This window comes from Lynx rufus, unplaced genomic scaffold (genome assembly GCF_022079265.1).
Source record: "Lynx rufus isolate CCGP_SWC_20201006 ecotype Redwood Valley unplaced genomic scaffold, mLynRuf1.p SCAF_2, whole genome shotgun sequence".
In the NCBI taxonomy this organism is placed as follows: Eukaryota; Metazoa; Chordata; class Mammalia; order Carnivora; family Felidae; genus Lynx; species Lynx rufus.
Window position 1 is genome coordinate 23,576,836 of NW_025814834.1, and position 20,665 is coordinate 23,597,500.

Here is a 20,665-nt window from a genome sequence, read left to right on the forward strand (position 1 = left end):
TAGAAGAGGACAGGATTCATCCCTACCACTCCCAATCCTTGTTCATCCAATAGAACAAGGAAGTATAAAAGTATCTATGCCTGAGAGGGAGAAGTAAGAATTCACATATGAGTGACCTATTTCACCTATCAAGCTACAAATCCAAGTGTGGCTAATTGGAAGAAAAGGACACTGAAAGCCAGATAATTCAAAGATACTCCAAGTACAGACTAAACTTGCTCCTTGCTTCTCAGAGAATAATCTAGGAAAATTGACAGTCCCTTAAAAAGACCTTCATATTTTGAATGGTGATGTAGAAACATAATATTCTTCAGGTAGTGTCTGAAAGTTGATTGAAGATGGTATGTCTATGTACGTGGACCTTAAGTGGTTTCCAGATTGCCCACAGTTTGAATTAGTAGAATAGGGAAATCAGAAGTCTCAACTTGTCTCAGTGAGATACATGAAAATGTTACCATTTGAAGCATGTAACCAGAAAAAAGATGAGAGTCATGACAATGAGGCTATAGATGTTAAGGATCTCACAGATGCTGTGGCAGAGGTCATGGATTTAGCAAGGTATGTTAGGTTCACACTTTAAAGAACCACATAGAACCATGCACCTCAACCCCAGCAGTATGACCAAAACCAGTAACACAACACTAGCAAGTGAAGGCCAAGCATGTAGTCTTCACGTCATATGGATACATAATGTCCCTTGTTGTAGGAGCCATCTTGCGAAGAATGAGGAGATGTGATTTGAAGACAAAAAAAATTAACACTGATAAGTTTCAGCTGAACAATTAATATACCATTCAGATACCGTGTGGTAAATCCAAAGAGACTATTTTAACCCAGGAAGATCTGGATAGTCTTTAATAGCAGGTTCTTTTTTCTTTGTCTATAGTAGGAGTAGGGGTTCAGAGACAAAATAAAATAGCTTGCAGATAATACAGTTCTTTGCTAATATGAACAGTGTTGTGGAAAATTGAACCCTGCCTCATTAGGGATAGTGATTTAATTTTTTAAACAAGTTTTCACTTTAGATACATATCAAACATAAGGCAAGTAATTTGATCTCTGTTTAATAGGTAAGAAAAATAGGTAAGATATAGAAGTAAAATAACCTAAATGTTCACATGGCTACTGTGCAGCACAGATGGGACTCATCCCTACCACTCCCAATCCTTAATTCTTCTAACTAAACCAGTAAGAAACAATCTGAAACTTAAAGAGTATATGTGGCCTGAATATGTCCTCAAAATGGCCTTTGATCTAAACTCAGAAATTCATCTCATATTTATTTTTTATAAAATTTGGGTTTTTCCTGCATGGAGCCAGACACTGGGCTCGATCTCATGACTATGAGATGATGACCTGAGCCAAAATCAAGAGTCAGATGAGCCACCCAGGTGCCCCCAAATTCATCTCATATTAAAGATAGGGGAATTGATGGCCTCTTCAGGAGGATAACTTAGCCCTAATTACACGTAAGTGTAGATCCAGGGCTGGACAGGTTGCAGATGTAGAAATTAACAATCTAGAAAACAGTGTAGGCACTTGCCAGCATGGATGTCTGGAAGGCCCTGGTATCCTTGAATGATGAAATTCAGTATGAATGGTCTGTCAGAGGTGTCAAAATAAACATGGTCTCTTGGAAATATATGGCCAGATCACTGATGGATCCCCCACCCAGAGAAGGATAATAGTGAGATAAACATGAGAAGAGGGAATAAGGAGAGTCAGATGAGTAAATCTAATTTGAACCTGTGGCAGGATAAGAAGTAGAAGCAACCAAATCTAGCTTGAAGTACTCCAATGTAGACTTGTGCCTTTTATCGGGAGGCTGAGGAGAAAGGTTAAATGTAAAGGAGCAAGGAGATAAAATTCTGAAGGTTTTACATATAATGCCATAAAAATGTAAATTATATGAAACTCCTTTTATGCAATATTACCAATAATACAATTCAGACATTCAAGAATACAAAATTAAAATTCAAGCACAAAGAAGCATGGAGACACAAGTAGTGTTTTGCATTTTAGTAGCTAAGAATTACACTCAAGAACAGAAAAAATACAACTCGATTAAATCATGTCTTAACAATAAAATCATTCAAGGAATAATATAACCATCATACAAGCTATTGTAGCTTCTGAAAGTTTGGCCAAAAATGAAAATCTCCAGAAAACAATAAAAGAATGTTAAGCATAGTTGCACTTCTATATTTTCTAATAAACTGTTACATATTTTTTAAGTGGCCTATAAACATTTTGTTTTATCTTTCTTGAATTCTATACCAGACATTCCTATCACTGTCCCAGGCCTATGTAAAAACCCCACCAGGAAGAATGAAAAAGGATGTCAATAGTAGAAATCACTAAAAATTGAGTCAGCAACCAGGTGTGTCAAATATTCACTTGGGGGTAAATTCCAGGGAGTTTTTATTCATTATCTCATATAAGTTTAACAACAATATTTTTAAAAGGCAGATCATTGTGGCTATACTTTATATATAAGAAATCTGAGTTGAAAGCATCTAAGGTCCGTATTCATAATGTCAAAGTTGGCATTTAAATCCAAGTTTGACTACATTGGCTGAGTTTCTTCCTCTAACCATACTTTAATAATCTCCTATAAATTTATTTTAATTCAGTAAAGTTTCGGGGCACCTAGGTGGCTCAGTCGGTTAAGCGTTCAACTTTGGCTCAGGTCATGATCTCACTGTCCGTGAGTTCGAGCCCCGTGTCGGACTCTGTGCTGACAGCCTAGAGCCTGAAGCCTGTTTCAGATTCTGTGTCTCCCTCTCTCTCTGCCCCTCCCCCACTCATACTGTCTCTCTCTCTCTCTCTCTCAAAAATAAAAAAAATAAACATTAAATTAAAAAAAAATAATGTTTAGCTTAATAATAATCTTTATAGGTTTAAAACAAACAAAATAACTTTTATGAATATTGCCAAATGAATCTTTTTTACAACATAATTGTTGAAGAAAACCTTTTTAAATTTATCTCAGAAACCAATATTCCTCCTTATATTATTGAAAACTAAATGGTTAAAATCATTTTGAGGTAGTTTTGATGGCTTCTTTACCTGCCCAACTGCTCTGTCTCTTTCCAGAGAGGTCAGCATTTTCTGCTTCAGTAAAGTGTGGTGCTTCTCATGTAACACCCTTATAGTTGGTTCATAAGATGCATAATGTAACTTCAACCTATGAAAAATAAAGGGCATTTAAAGGGTAATTGAGTAAATCAGTGATTTCCATCTAACATCTAAACCTTTCTCTCTCTCTCTCTCTGCTTTTACAGTAGGATAAAAAATGAATAACCATATAAAGGTCAACACAAGCCAAAAAGTGCCAGAAATATTACTTGGTATGCAGCCCTTAAACATGGTGGGAATAGGGAAGTCAGATTTCTTTTGAGTTAACTACTTTTCTATTTCCTACCAGAAGTTTTACTATATTCAAGCATGTACTCAGAAGATTGCTGCTATTTGTTGAGATAAAAATCTGCAGTTTGCTTAATCAATTCAGAAACAGTTGTCAAAAAGACAAGGGCTGCAAACAATGGAAGATTAAACAGAAAGTATCATTCACATCAAAATAAACTAAAGGATGGTTTTGAAAACAAGTTTGAGTAATTCATATTAAGAAAATTAAGTATAAAATATTTTGAAAGCTCATAGGAGAAATAGTTCAACTCAATATATGATATAAATACCTTTAATAATATTTTTAATTTGAAAATGCCTTCAAAATACTATTTTTTACTTATTATTGAAGTGTAATTTACCTGGAGTAAAATATACAGATCTTAAATGTTATAGTTCAGAGTTTTCAGAAATATGCATGCCCAGGGAGTCCACAATGTTATCAAAATATAGAGCATTTCTAACATCTCAGGAGATTCTAGAACTTCATATATTTGGAATCATACAATATGAATGTAACAACCAACATCATAGGAATACAACCAATTATATGAGATTTTAAAAAACTATATGCCAACAAATTGGGTAACCTGGAGGAAATAAATTACTGGAAACATATAACTACCAAAACTGAAACAAGAAGTAGAAAACTTGAACAGATAGATAGCCAGCAAAGAAACTGAGTCAGTAATAAAAAACTACCAACAAACAAAAGTCCAGGACCAGATGGCTTCCCAGGTGAATTCTACCAAACATTTAAAGAAAAACTAATACCTATTCTCTCAAACTATTCCAAAAAAACAGAAAAGGAAGGAAACCCTCCAAATTCATTCCATGATACCAGAAACTGGCTTCTTTCACTCAACACAATGTTTTTTAGATTCTTCCATGTTGTTGTGTATATCACTAATTCATTTCTTTTTACTGTGAGTCACATTCCTTTGTATGTATATTCTACAATGTGTTTATTGAATATTTCACTGATAAAGAACTGATTTGTTTTTAGCTTGGGGCTATAATGAAGAAGGTTGCTATAAGCAGACTGACACAAATCATATGAGATATTTTTTGGTTCTATCTCTTCATTTCTCTTAGGAAAAATACCTACGAGTTGAATTGCTGAGTAGTAATTTACATTTCCCACAGCAATATTTGACAGCCTTGGCCACTCTACCTCATTGGCAACATTTGGTGATTAGTCTATCTAGTTTTGTCAATTTTATTATAAATTTTATCACTTTTATTATATTTTCAAACAATCAACATATGATTTTGTTGATTTTTTCTTATGTTTGTCCCTTTGCTAGTTTATTGGTTTCTGATCTTTTTATTTCTATTTCTTTCTCTTTATTTTTTCTTTTTTTATCATCGAAGTATAATATTAGATTATTGATATAAAATTTTCTTCTTTGCTCATATAAGCATTTAAAACTATCAATTTTACTTTAAGAACTGCTTTGGCTGCATCCCACAATTTTTAATATGCTGCCTTTCAATCATTCAGATTGAAATATTTTTTCATTTCCTTCATTGACTCAGGGACTACTTAGAACTATGCTACTTCATTTCCAGATATTTGGGAATATTCCAGAGAGCTTTTTGTCATTGATTTTAATTTAATTTGATTGTGGTCAGAGAACATATTTTGTATGACATCAGTTCTGTGAAATGTATAAAGACTTGTTTTATGGTTAAGCATATGACCTATTTTGTGCACATAAAAAGTCCAAAGTAGAATTCAAGAAATATCAATTACACTCAATTAGTTGATGTCTTATTCTATAGACTTAGAGAAATTGTGCCTATTTTTCTAATGATTGCCAAAAGAGGAGTGTTAAAATCTCCAATTATAACTGTGGATATATCTATTTTTCCTTTATGTTTTATCAGGTTTTGCTTCATATATCAGACTCTTATATCACAGTCATGCATAATATGTCATCCAGATAAAATGACATCTTGCTGAAATGACCTCTTTTTCCCAAATTCTCAGGATGACTATAAGGATGTTGTTTGTGTATCCCTTTTCCTTAGGCCCTGTGGGCATGCAGGGGTGGCTCTCCTTCCCTAGAAAGAGCTGACACTTCAGATGTGCTGCAAGCCGCTGTACAGGCCTCTTCCCCACAAGGTAAAAGATACCCTCCTGGAGTTGGCCCTACTTCCTCCTCTCCTGACTGCCAAGCTAATGGTTTGGTAAGGGAGAAAAGAGACTATATATCCAAACTAGTATAAGAATTAATCAGCATATACTAACAGGAACCAAAAAAGCACCCCAGAGATTGGATTTTGAGATACTAACCTAAGAATGGATAAACAATAATTCACCTTTTTGAAACAGTGGATTTCACAAGTACTGAAACAAGCACTCCAATGGCTGCAGTAAAGTCACTGCTGAGGTGGCTCTTAGCAAGTTGGAAAAAGTAATGGTTAACACTCAAAAAGATGAAAATGCCTGAGCTGCCTCTCCTGGCAGACAGTAGAGGAGGAGCTCCATAACACCACAGCAATGATGGACTGTGATGACAACCTCAGTCTTTCCACAAAACCTGTAGGCGTGACTAAGTACTGGGAAAAACATTTTCAGGAGTTGTCATTAATATCCAGAAATCCAGAGTGACATCACAGCCCCTATATTACAAAGGAGATTTACAGAGGCCAGAGAATAAGTAGGGTCATGGCTAAAGTCTGGCTCAAAGTGGGCTTATTTGGTCTATGCACCCACCCCATGATTAATCCAAGATTCCCTGCATAAATAATTTTAACTGATTTACCAGATTGTTGGAGTAAGCTATCAGAGTTGAGAAGGCCACTCCAGTGTCTTCCTCTGACTTGTGACAGACAATTTGAAATTGCCTCACAGGCACAATTTGGTTTATTTTTTTAGCCTTTTCTTGTGAGGCTCTGTTAATTCTTTTCAGCTTTTTCCCTTAGTAAATTTTTTTGAAAATACATTTTTCAGTTTGAGAACTTCCATTTGGTTCTTTGTTTATATTTCTCATTTCACTTCTGCAATTTCTCAACTGTTCACTCATTATATTCATTATTTTCTTTAAAATTCTGAACATTTCATAAGCGCTACTAATTCTGTTATTTCTTTCATTTCTGAGTCTGTTTCTATTTGTTCCTGGCTATGGGACACATTTTCCTGCTTCTATATATGTTACATATTTTTTTGTATGTTGGACATACATTTATCTGAATTTTATTATCTTCCTTTAAAAGAGTTTTGTTCTGGCAGATAGTTAATTTAATGGTTGACAGTTTGAACTTTCCAAAGTTTACTTTTAATCTTTTATTAGGGCAAGTCAAAGTAGTTCCTTCTCCAAGGCTAGAATAACTCTTCTCCTATGGCATGTCTTATCTAGGGTCTTAACTGAATGCTCAGAATTTTCAGTGAGGTTCATCCATTGAGCTGGTCAGAATTTCTACATCTTTAACCTCTGGAATCTCCATTTAGCTCAGTTTCCCATGAGCTGTTCTTTGGAGGCATCATTTTTTTCACTTTCCCATAACTTAGTATTTGGTCAAAGACTAAAGGGAACTACTACAAATATTTCTTAAATTCCTTTCATGCACCTCCCTCCTTTTGTGATCCTATCCTGCAAATTCCAGTCCCCTCAGTAGCACTGCACTCAGATCTCTGCCTCATCAGTTAATCAAAGACTACTGCACCCCGTGCTCTACTTTGTAACACTATTGTCTGAATAGTACTTCTGTGCAAAAATCTGGGGTGATCATGCTGCTCACTTTGAATAGTTCCCTTTTCTTAGGCATCACAGTCCTACTCTGCCAATTTTCCAACATCTGAAAAAACAACTGCCAAAAGTTCTGTTCAGTTTTGTAGTTCATTGCAGTTGAAGAGCTAATCTATTTCCAGTTAGAGAGCTAGTTCAGTTCTATTCAAACATGGCCCCAAGCATAAGAGCCCCAAAATAATTTTAAATGTTTTTCTATTAAAAAATAAAAGAGTAATCCTTGTTTTGTGCATTTTCAAGAAATTATTTATAAAAGTCATTGACTTGTAAGTCATGTTTCTCTTAACATAATTTATGATTATATTTCATTGCCAGCAGCAATAAAACATAAGCACTAGAGTTAAGTTACATATATATAATGTGTATCAAAATTCAACTATATTTAGCAAAGCAAGAGAGAGTAACAAAATAAAAATATAACAAATATGTACAATCCTATCCCCCATTCCATTAATGTGCTTAGCATATATATATATATACTTTGCTGTATATTGCACACTTACCTAAAGTTATATATATTTATAAGCACATATTCAGGTACAGAGTTATATACACAAAAATGTGTGCTGTAATTTGTGGAAAATTGAAGGATTATTATTATTGATGGTACAGTTTTTCTTTTATTTACTGACTTTAGTACCTAACTCATTCATGGGATATGACTTGATAATCCTCTGCCCAAAGAATTACCATTATGTAGAATATAACAAGGAAACAACATTAAAAAAATACCTGTTTAGTCAATCTGAAAGAGTATGTCTGTTTTGTAAATTCCATAAGTACCTCATAATTCATCTGCTTCTATGCTCTAACTTTGAGGGACCGCTAGGTGGCTCAGTCGGTTAAGCGTCTGACTTCAGCTAAGGTCATGATATCACTGTTTATGGGTTCAAGCCCCACATCGGGCTCTGTGCTGACAGCTCAGAACATGAAGCCTGCTTTCTACTTTGGATTCTGTGTCTCCCTCACTCTCTGCCCCTCCCCCGCTCATGCTCTATCTCTCTCTCTCAAAAATAAATATCAAAAAAATTTAAGTTCTAACTTTGATATTAATAATTCTAAAAATGAATAAATTCGTAATAAGACACATTAAATGAGAACTACTGTAAAGCTGATAGTAAAATCAACTAATTATCGATTTAAACAATTTACAGAAAGAAATTAAGAGTGACCTTTTGTAGTTTACAATGAGAAAAAACATAAATATATAACTGAAATATTTGGGTAAAATATTAACATAGAGAAGTTAGGCTCTAATTTAGCCTGGCATCAAAAAACATTCTTCCTGAGTGCCTCAGTCGGTTAAGCGTCGGACTTCGGCTCAGGTCATGATCTCAGAGTCCGTGAGCTTGAGCCCCATGTCGGACTCTGTGCTGGCAGCTCAGAGCCTGGAGCCTGTGTCTTCCTCTCTTCAGATTCTGTGTCTTCCTCTCTCTCTGACCCTCCCCCGTTCATGCTCTGTCTCTCCCTGTCTCAAAAATAAATAAACGTTAAAAAAAAAAAAAAAAAACGAAAACATTCTTCCTTGGGGCGCCTGGGTGGCTCAGTCAGTTAAGCATCGGACTTCGGCTCAGGTCATGATCTCAGAGTCTACGAGCTCGAGCACCGCCTCAGGCTCTGTGCTGGCAGCTCAGAGCCTGGAGCCTGCTTCAGACTCTGTGTCTCCCTCTCTCTGACCCTCCCCCATCCATGGTCTGTCTTTCTGTGTCTCAAAAATAAATAAATATTAAAAAAATTAAAAAAAATTCTTCCTTATAGCTGCTTTATTATGCATGTTTAGTTGCTGGTTGTTTTTTTTTTTTATTAATGACTCTGATGATATCACTGAATTTTTGTTTTAGGTACTTAGAAAACACATATTATCGATTCATCCAAATGGTTAAATGGAGACAGTATCCTTAATAATTAAATGTGGGAATAAAGGCTAGCTGAAAACAAAAGTTGTAGTTATATTACAGTGTAATGTGAGTTTCTTCACCAGGGCATCTGAGGATTACAAAAAGTATAATCTGACATTGCTGAATTTTTATAAGAAATGAATTATAATAGTATTCCCTTTAAACATACTAGGAAATATAACAAGTATGATCTATTTTTAAACATAGGCTAGACACTCAATGAAAAAAAAAGCAACTAAAAAAATTCAATTTACCGAAGAGTAGAATATCCAGGCAGTGACAGTGAACAACATATTTCAGCTGCCACAACTGGATACAAACATGCTCTTAGACTGTCACATATCCAAGTAACTGAAGTACTGAAGTACTGAAACCTGTTTGTATTAGCACAGAAAGTGAGAATAGAATCAAACCTGAGATCTTTCCCATGAAAGAATGTGCTGTGATTCAAACTCACTTAACCGTACATGTGGCTGTGTATGCACATTCACACACACACACACATACACATACACATACACACAATTAAAATACCTTTCTGCTTTTCCTGTGGGTAAATAATGAAGGCACAACAATTATTTATCTTTAGACAAGAAAAAGCTTAGCTACCTTTAAAGGATGTCCACATGACCAGTAGGAGCCACAGACCCCTATATGGTCCTGAGTATAGAACAATTCCCAAATTTAAAGAATGTACTTTGAAAACAAAATACAACCTACAGTTCTGAAAAAGACCTGTATAAAAATGCAAAAGGGAATATTTTTGGAAGTAAGAGAGGAAGAGAGGAGGGAAAATAAATCTGAATATATACTATTTCTAAAAACCTTAGCATAAATTCAAGGTCATTCAGTATATGCCCCCTCCACCTCACCCTTGTCAAGTAGGCTTTATACTTTGTTCTCTATGGGTACAATATGGTGAATATGCCATGTTCTTTCATGACTTGGTGCCTTTGCAGGGTATGTACCATCTGCCCAAAGCGCCCTGCTCCCTCACTCTGTTAACCTACACTCCAGAATTCCTCTGGAAATAGGTCCTTGAAACCCTCTCACACCCAGTCTGGTTGAGGTGACTGCCCTTGGTTGGCATAGCAACAATGCAGAATATTTCAGTTTAACTCCTCCCCCATCACACATCCCGTTAGTCTCTGAGAACCATTACAGCAAGGACCTTAACTTATTCATCTCTGTATTTCAAACACATAGTATAGTATCTGACATACAGTAAATACCAATAAATGTTGAATGATTACTTTACATGAAAACTTCTAACGAGGCCAAGTTACTTAACAGTAATTAAATAACTCCTTAATAAATATACCGACAAATATTAGCAGCTTACCCTTTGAGGTCATTAATTAACTTGTTTTTTTCCTGGACTATTCGCTTGTGGTGCATTCGATGAAAATCACGTTCTTTTTGAGTTTTCAGCAGGTCTTCTCTAGCCTTGCTAAAAAATAATAATAATTTTAAAAATCACTAACTCCAAAAAAGTATCTGACAAAGTACAACATCCATTCATGGTAAAAAAAAAAAAAAAAAAACTCTCAACAAAGTAGGTTTAGAGGATACATAAGTCAATATAATAAAGGCCATATATGAAAATCCACAGTTAATATTATCCTCAATGGAGGAAAATTAAAAGCTTTTCCTCTATAGTCAGGAACAAGACAGGGATGTCCTCTCTCACCACTTTTATTCAACAAGTACTGAAAGTCCTAGCCATAGCAATCAGAAAATAAAAAGAAATAAAGGATACTGCAATTGGCAAGGAAGAAGTCAAACTTTCACTATTTGCAGGTGACATGATATATATGGAAAACTCAAAAGACAGCACCAAAAAAATATTAGAACTGATAAACAAATACAGTAAATTCGCAGGATCCAAAATCAACATACAGAAATCTACTGCATATCCACACACCAATAATGAAGCAGCAGAAAGAGAAAATGAGGAATCAATCCCATTTACAAGAGCACCAAAAACATTAAGATGCCTAGGAATAAACCTAACCAAAGAGGTGAAAGACCTGTACTCTGAAAACTATAAAACACTAATGAAAGAAATTGAAGATGACACAAAGAAATGGAAAGACATTCCATGCATTCATGGATTAGAAGAACAAATATGCTAAAATGTGTATACTACCCAAAGCAATCTACACATTTAATGCAATCCCTACCAAAATACCACCATCATTGTTCACAAAAAAAAATTCTAAAATTTGTACAGAACCACAAAAGATCCCAAATAGCCAAAGCAACTTTGAAAAAGAAAAGCAAAGCTGGAGGCATCATAATTCTCGACTTCAAGTTATATTAAATCTTGTAGCGATCAAAACAGTATGGTACTTGGCACAAAAACAGACATATAGACCAATGGAATAGAATAGAAACCCCAGAACTAGACCCACAAACGTATAGCCAACTAATCTTTGACAAAGCAGGAAAGAACATCCAATGGAAAAAAGACAGCCTCTTTAACAAATGGTGCTGGGAGAATTGGACAGCAACATGCAGAAGATTGAAACTAGACCACTTTCTCACACCATTCACAAAAATAAACTCAAAATGCATAAAGGACCTAAATGTGAGACAGGAAACCATCAAAACCCTAGAGGAGAAAGCAGGAAAAGACCTCTCTGACCTCAGCCATAGCAATTTCTTACTTGACACATCCCCAAAGGCAAGGGAATTAAAAGCAAAAATGAACTACTGGGACCTTATGAAGATAAAAAGCTTCTGCACAGCAAAGGAAACAATCAACAAAACTAAAAGGCAACCAACGGAATGGGAAAAGATATTTGCAAATGACATATCAGACAAAGGGCTAGTATCCAAAATCTATAAAGAGCTCACCAAACTCCACACCCAAAAAACAAATAACCCAGTGAAGAAATGGGCAGAAAACATGAATAGACACTTCTCTAAAGAAGACATCCGGATGGCCAACAGGCACATGAAAAGATGCTCAATGTCGCTCCTCATCAGGGAAATACAAATCAAAACCACACTCAGATATCACCGCATGCCAGTCAGAGTGGCCAAAATGAACAAATCAGGAGACTCTAGATGCTGGAGAGGATGTGGAGAAACGGGAACCCTCTTGCACTGTTGGTGGGAATGCAAATTGGTGCAGCCACTCTGGAAAACAGTGTGGAGGTTCCTCAAAAAATTAAAAATAGACCTACCCTATGACCCAGCAATAGCACTGCTAGGAATTTACCCAAGGGATACAGGAGTACTGATGCACAGGGGCACTTGTACCCCAATGTTTATAGCAGCACTCTCAACAAGAGCCAAATTATGGAAAGAGCCTAAATGTCCATCAACTGATGAATAGATAAAGAAATTGTGGTTTATATACACAATGGAGTACTACATGGCAATGAGAAAGAATGAAATATGGCCCTTTGTAGCAACATGGATGGAACTTGAGAGTGTGATGCTAAGTGAAATAAGCCATACAGAGAAAGACAGATACCATATGGTTTCACTCTTATGTGGATCCTAAGAAACTTAACAGAAACTCATGGGGGAGGGGAAGGAAAAAAAAAAAAAGAGGTTAGAGTGGAAGAGAGCCAAAGCATAAGAGACTCTTAAAAACTGAGAACAAACTGAGGGTTGATGAGGGGTGGGGGGGAGGGGAGGGTGGGTGATGGGTATTGAGGAGGACACCTTTTGGAATGAGCACTGGGTGTTGTATAGAAACCAATTTGACAATAAACTTCACATATTGAAAAAAAACCAGTATGGTACTGGGTGGCTCAGTCATTTAAGTGTCCAACTCTTGATTTTGGCTTAGGTTGTAATCCCACAAAAGTGAGATCAAGCCCCAAGTCAGACTCCATGCCGGGCATGCAGCCTGCTTAAGATTCTCTCTCCCTCTTCCCCCTACCCCTGCTCTCTGTATCTCTCTCAAAAATAATTAATTAATTAATTAATTAATTAATTAATTAATTTTTAAAATAAAAAGAATCACTTAAAAAACACTATGGTACTGGCACAAAAATAGACACATATATCAATAGAACAGAATAGAAAGCCCAGAAATGAACCCCTAATTTTATGGTCAATTAATCTCCAACACATCAGGAAAGAATATCCAATGGGAAAGAGACTGTCTCTTTGACAAATGGTGTTTGGAACAGGACAATTACATGCAAAAGAATAAAGCTGGACCACTTTCTTATGCCATACACAAAAATAAATTCGAAATGGATTAAAGACCTAAATGTGAGGCCAGAAACCATAAAATTCCTATAGAGAACACAGGCAGTAACCTCCTTGACATTGGCTATAGCAACTTCTTTCAAGGTGTCTCCTGAAGAAAGGGAAAGAAAAGCAAAAATAAACTATTGGGACTTCATCAAAGTAAAAAGCTTCTGCACAGCAAAGGAAACAGCAAAACTAAAAGGCAAACAACAGAAAGGGAGAAGATATTTGCAAATGACATATCTGAAAAAGGGCTAGTATTCAAAATGTATAAAAAATTTATAAAACTCAAAATCCAAAAATACATAATCAAGTTAAAAATGAGCAGGAGACATATTTTTCCAAAGAAGACATCCAGATGGCCACAGACACATGAATAGATGCTCAATATCACTGATGATCAAGGAAATACAAATCAAAACTACAATGAGGGGGCACCTTGGCGGCTCAGTCAGTTAAGTGTCCAACTTCAGTTCATGTCATGATCTCACAGTACATGGCTCAAGCCCCACATGGGATTCTGCGTTGATGGCTCAGAGTCTGGAGACTGCTTCTGTGTCTCCTTCTCTCTGTCTCTCTGCTCCCCCCACTTATGTTCCCTCTCAAAAATAAATAAACTTAAAAAAGAAACTATAATGAGATATCACCTTACACCTGTCAGAATGGCTAAAATCAACAACACAAGAAAACAACAGATGTTGGTGAGGATATGGAGAAAGGGGAACCCTCTTGCACTATCAGTAGGAATGAAAACTGGTACAGCCTACTATGGAAAACAGTATGCAGGTTTCTCAAAAAGTTAAAAATAGAACTACCTTATGATCCAGCAATTGTACTACTAGTGTTTACCTAAAGTATACAAAACTACTAATTCAAATGGATACATGCACCCTGATGTGTATAACAGCATTATCTACAATAGTCAAATTATGGAAACAGCCCAAGCATCCATCGATTAGTAAATACATAAAGAAGATGCAATATATACATACAATGGAATATTACTCAGCCCTAAACACGAATGAAATCTTGCCATTCACAACAACACGAATGGAGCTAGGTGAAATAAGTCAGAGAAAGACAAATACCATATGATTTCACTCATGTGAAATTTAAGAGATAAAACAAAGGAGCAAAGGGGAAAAAAGAGTCATGTAACTATAAAGATCAAACTGATGGTTACCAGAAAGGAAGTCGTTGGGGATGGGTTAAATAGTGATGGAGATTAAGGAGGGTAGTTGTAATAAATACCGGGTGTTATATGAAAGTGCTGAATCTCTATATTATACCCCTAAAATTAATATCACACTATATATTAACTGGAATTTAAATTAAAACATCTAAAAATATCACTGCTAATTCCTTCCTGAAAAAAAAAACTATTTAGTAATCAGTTCAAATCCAGTATTGAGCAATTCTAAAGATAATTAAAGAAATAAAGATTCCATTATAATTCACATTGAAGGATTCTCACCAACATAGTGTATATAGGGTTGGGAGATGAACTGGCCACCACCTATAGCTTCAAGAAGAGTCATTCACATTTCATTTAAGTAAAAGAAAATTAAATGTATGCTGCCAAAATAATTTACAATTCATCTACTTACAAAAAGAATTGGTTTACAGAATTGAAATACATATTTAAAACAGGATAATTCAAAATAATTACAAATAAAATATTTTACCAAATTTAATTCTAAATGTGCTTGAATATATGGTTAAAAGACAATGGTATTCGGCTACTTAGTTCTGATAATTGTGAAAAAGAAAGCATATATGTTCTGGAAAACCAAGATTTTATTCTGGAAGTGCATATGAGACATATATACCACCTGCAGATCATTTTAGTAAAATAATTGGTAACTTTATAAAAAAGGCTCTTTAGTATCAGTATTATAATAAGAAACATTCTTCAACTGGATATACCTTCTGCAAACCTGTGATAGAAAGCAAGCAAGACTATTCTTTCTAAGCCTGGGCTGTAGGTAAAAAATTAATAGGAATATTTCACCTACCTCAATAATACATTAGTTTCAATCTGATAATGTAAAATATAATTATAATGAAAAAGTAGCTAACAGTCTTAGTTAACTGAAAAACTAACCTAGTTAACTACTGCACTGAGACTCCCATGTTCTGAAGAATGGGTGGACTGAATTAGAGTTCTTACAATGCACTAGAGGTCAGAATGTAATAAATCTACTTCTTTGTCTCACAGAATTTCCACATTCAGATTCACATAAAATAAATGCAAAAAGATAGATTTCTGCATTAAGAGCTATGTCAGAGCAATCACTGAGGAGCAGTTACTGGGATGCTGCCCAAGAAATGGGATGAGCTTAGGTTTTCAGGCTCCTGATAGGGCAAATTATGATCAGTGAGACCTTACTTAAAGATCAAGTCACATATGGCATATGGTGAAAGTGTCTCATGCATACTTCCAAGTTATTTCTTTTTCCTCAAACCCTCAAACCTCCCCCCTTTTGACATGATCTTTTCCTTGACATGTTCTTTATTTTACCACAAATGTTGTAGTTTTTATCACAAGTAGTGTGTCACAGTACTTATAGTCTATTCCCACCATCTAACCCTCCACTTCATTTCCATGTCAATAACCTTGAAGTTGATTGAAATATTCAGTCTCGAAAAAAATTCTGAGGAATATGTCAATTATCAGATGAAAAAAAACAATTTATTTTGTCCAGATTTTAACCCTCAGTGTGAATTAAGATGGACCAAAAATGAGAGAATCCCTCTGCCATCATATGCCTAATGAATAGTGGATGAAGAGGAGAGAGAGAGTTTGAGTAGAGTGACTAAAAAAGGCTAAGTTGATTTTTTTGTTGTGAAAACACAAGAACATCACTGGAATTCTCATTCATTTAGAAGAAAACTATGTAAAGTGACTTATATACCATCTTGCACATAAAAATACTCAATAAATTTTACTGTTACCACAACTACCAGATACACTCAATTCCTCTAACAGCAAGATTTATTTACCTAAAATAGGGGGCATGCCAGTAGATAAATATCTTCTAATGGACAAAATATCAGGATACACGATTATTAGTAACACTATATATCTTTATAAAAGAATTTAAACTTTTATGAATCTCTATTTTGAGTCTAAGAAAGCTGTCTTACTTTCAACAACTTCATGAATTATATAAAAGAGCAAATGTTTTTTTATCTTACCTGAAATGTAAACCCATAATAGGTTAAAAAATACTTAGAAAAATAATGCCAAGTTTCTTAAGCTGAACTATAAATGTGCAGCATTGCATCAACTCCCTTTTTAAATACACATTTGCAGGCCTATTTGTACTTATCCCAGGAAAGAAAGCATAGGAATTGATTAAAGTATTAGACCTTAAAGTTTTTCTGACCATTAAATTGGTTTTCAGGGACTTGCTTTCTATTTGCACAAATGAAGTTTACTCAGTAAAACAATTTAAATTCATTTCATGGTGATGCTTCTGTTATGACCTTCCTACTGCCCATATGCTTAATAAAAAGAAAATAAAAGTTGTACTAAAAAATAAAATGTATAATATTTGTATCAACAATTAATATTTTAAACTATATAATATTTTCTCATTACATTAATACAGCATCATTGTGGTTTTAAAACAAATCTTTTACTAAGACACCAGATTCTATTTAAAGTACAGTAAAGTAAAAGTTATTCAGTGAAACATTCTATTTACATTTGTGTATCATAAAGAACACACATCTTACATGTTTTTTTCTTTTTTTATATTCTATTTATTTATTCATTCAAACTTTTATTAAAATTCAGCTAACATATAGTGTAATATTAGTTTCAGAAGTAGAATTTAGGGGTCCCTGGGTGGCTCAGTTGGTTAACCATCCAACTTCTGCTCAGGTCATGATCTCACAGCTCGTGAGTTCAAGCCCCGCGTTGGGCTCTGTGCTGACAGCTCAGAGCCTGGAACTTGCTTCAGATTCTGTGTCTCTTTCTCTCTCTGACCCTCCCCTGCTCATGCTCTGTCTCCCTCAAAAATAAATAAACATTTTAAAAAAGTGGAATTTAGTGATTTCATCAGTTACATATAACACCCATTGCTCAACACAAGTGCCCTCCTTAATACCCATCACCCATTTAGCCCATCTCCCACTTACCATCAATCCTGTTTGTTCTCTATAGTTAAGAGTCTTTTATGGTTTGCTTCCCTCTTTCTTTTCCCCTTCCCCTATGTTCATTTGTTTTGTTTCTTAAATCCCACATATGAGTGAAATCATATGGTATTTGTCTTTCTCTGACTTATTTCACTTAACATAATACACCCTAGCTCCATCCACGTTGATCCAAATGGCAAGATTTCATTCTTTTTGATGGCTAAGTAATATTATATTATATATATATACCACTTCTTTTTTATCCATTCATCAGTCTGTGGACATTTGGGCTCTTTCCATAATTTTGCCATTATTGTAATGCTGATATATGAACATCGGGGATGTGTGTCCAATCAAACCAGTATCTTTGTATCCTTTAGGTAAATACCTAGCAGTGCAATCGCTGGGTATTAGGGTAGTTTTATTTTTAACCTTTTGAGAAACTCACCTCCTATTTTCTAGAGTGGCTGTACCAGTTTGCATTCCCACCAGTAGTGTAAGATGGTTTCCCTTTCTCCACATCTTCACCAACATCCATTGTTTCCTGTCTTATTAATTTTAGCCATTCTGACAAGTGTGAGGTGGTATCATGATTGTGATTTGTATTTCCCTGATGATGTTACTGAACATCTTTTCATGTGTCTGTTGGCCATCTGGATGTCTTCCTTAAAAAAATACTGATTGATTCCTATCTTCTGCCCATTTCTTAACTGGATTATTTGTTTTGGGGGTTTTGAGTTTGATAAGTTTATATATTTTAGATACTAATTCTTTATCAGATATGTCATTTGCATGCTTTTTCTTAATGAAATGGCAGAATGACTATCTAATTTCCCCATTTCAAGAAACCAGCATATCAAAATCTATAATTAAAATATAAACTATTAAGATACTCATATTTGTATCATACTATAAAAGTACTGTCCCCAAATCTCCATGTTTCAAATTATAAATGTGATTTAATAGTGTGCTCTTAAAAATTATTTTTAAGTGAATGCCCCCAGTAAAATAATTTTATTAACTAGTTTTAATGAAGTATTTGGAACAACCATTTAATAATAGATTTATTGGGTTATTTTGTTATACAATTTGACAAAAGGAAGCATACATTTACTTGTTTATCTGCACCAAAGTAGGCCATCTTTGTCATGTATTTTTCTCATGCATAAACAAAAAGCAAATTAACTTGTGGTAACAGTATTACATTATTTCCAATTACAGTATTACCAATTATTTCATTATTTTCAACTGGTTGTAAGTTCATTTAACCCACTAATATTAATACTGGAATAATTGTTGGATAGCCAAAATGGGTTCAACCATATTAGAGGAAAAATTTCATTATATTCTTAACCAAAAAAGAAAGGGGTATACCCATGTCCAGAAAAAATACCTTCTTAATTTAACAAGCAATTACCTAAACACTAAACCATAAAATTTTATGGGCCTCATTATTATCTTTATTTCCACAGTGTTTGTTTCTGAATGTCATTAAATTAAATGGTTCTTCAGAAAAGCTGGATACTCTCTGACCTTCTATAGAAGTGAATTTTGTAACTGAAGTTAGGGCTGCTTACTAAAGCATCTAATTTTTCTTCAATATTAACTGCCATTTAATTTTAATTTTCTTTGTTTATATTTTCAGGCAGAAGGTTAAAAAAGGTATTTCATTATTTTTAAAATGATACATTTTAATCTTTTAATTTGCAATTCCTAGTCAGTTTTTCTTTTCTGTCAAACCTTTAGTACACTCAATAAAACTTTTCTGGTCTGCATTATATTTCTTTAATGTAAAGCCCAGCAAAGGACCACAGTACTCTAAATGGGGCAAGACTTAACTTTATAGTTCATTGTTAAAATTTCCATCATGAAGGGAAAATGATACCTACTCTAAAGGAATGGTATAAAAAAGGGGCAAAATCATCAATTAATTACTCTAAAAATTATTTTTAAGTTTGTTTGTTTACTTATTTATTTAGAGCACAAGCTGGGGAGGGGCAGAGAGAGAAGGGGACAGAGTATCCAAAGCAGGCTCTGTGTTGACAGCAGAGAGCTGGATGCACGGTACAAACTCACAAACTGGGCGATCATGACTGGAGTCAAAGTTGGACGCTTAACCCACTGAGCCACCCAGGCGCTCTAAAAATTATTAAAAGCTTAACAAAGCTTAACAAAAGCTTAACAAAAAGTCAAAATGTTAACAGCACACATTCACTTAAGTTCCTCCTATTTGTCACACATAGGCCCTGGGGCTACACTCTCTATGATATGGAGTTCACAAAATAACAACAAACTATATGCATTAGATAACTAGATGCAAAAGGTATAAATTTCAATCTCCCTCATAAATATACAGTATTAAGTTAAGGATAGTCTAAATAAATGAAGGGATATACCATGTAAATAGAAGACTAAAATTTATAAATACATCAATCCTTAAAACTATATATGAATATGTAAATATATGTGTATGTACATAGACACACACTCACACACACACACACACACACACACACACACACTCATTCTTCCCAATTCATGTTATAAATTCAACTCAATATCAAACCCCCACCTTTCTACCGAAATTAACAAAGTGACTCTAAAATTTATATGGAAATACAAAGGACCTAGAATAGCCAAATTATCTTTAAATAAGAACAAAGCTATAGGACTAACACTACTTGACCTCAAGAACTTACCTAAAGCTACAGTAATCAGGAGTGTGGTAACAGAACAAAGACAAATAAGTAGATAAATGGAACAGAAAAGAATCTAGAAATAGACCCACAATTATAGGGTCAAGTAATTTTCAATAAATATGCCAAAGAAATTCAGGGATGGATGAAAATTTTTTAAGAATGGTGCTGGAACAATTGGATATTCTTATAAAAAAGAAAATTAACCTGTAGCTCCTGCCTTACACCATATACAAAAATGAATGATAGATATAAGCTGAAATAAAAAAAAATTCTAAATCTTTAAAGGTTTTAGAAGCACAGAATAATATCTTTCAGACCTGGGAGTAGGCATTGGTATCGTAGACAAAATATTAAAAGCAATACTATAAAAAAATTAATTAGACTTCATCAAAATTTAAAACTTCTGCTCACCCAAAGACACCATAAAGAAATTAAGTGAAGCCACAAACTGGGAGAAAATATTCACAATATTCTGATAAAAGATTTGTATGCATAATATGTAAAGAACATTTACAACTCAACAATAAGACAAACAATTCAACTAAAA

The 20,665-nt window shown here is 34.5% G+C and overlaps 1 protein-coding gene across 1 annotated transcript in view; it reads right to left on the reverse strand.

The window, feature by feature from the left end:
* The window catches only part of SPAG16 (sperm associated antigen 16), a 992,367-nt gene that overhangs the window by 941,130 nt on the left and 30,572 nt on the right, over positions 1 to 20,665 (reverse strand). The window contains exons 6-7 of the mRNA XM_047084254.1: positions 10,404 to 10,511; positions 3,070 to 3,187 (exon numbers count right to left, since the gene is read on the reverse strand). Coding sequence (XP_046940210.1) covers positions 3,070 to 3,187; positions 10,404 to 10,511 — 226 coding nt within the window. The remainder of the gene's footprint in view (positions 1 to 3,069; positions 3,188 to 10,403; positions 10,512 to 20,665) is intronic.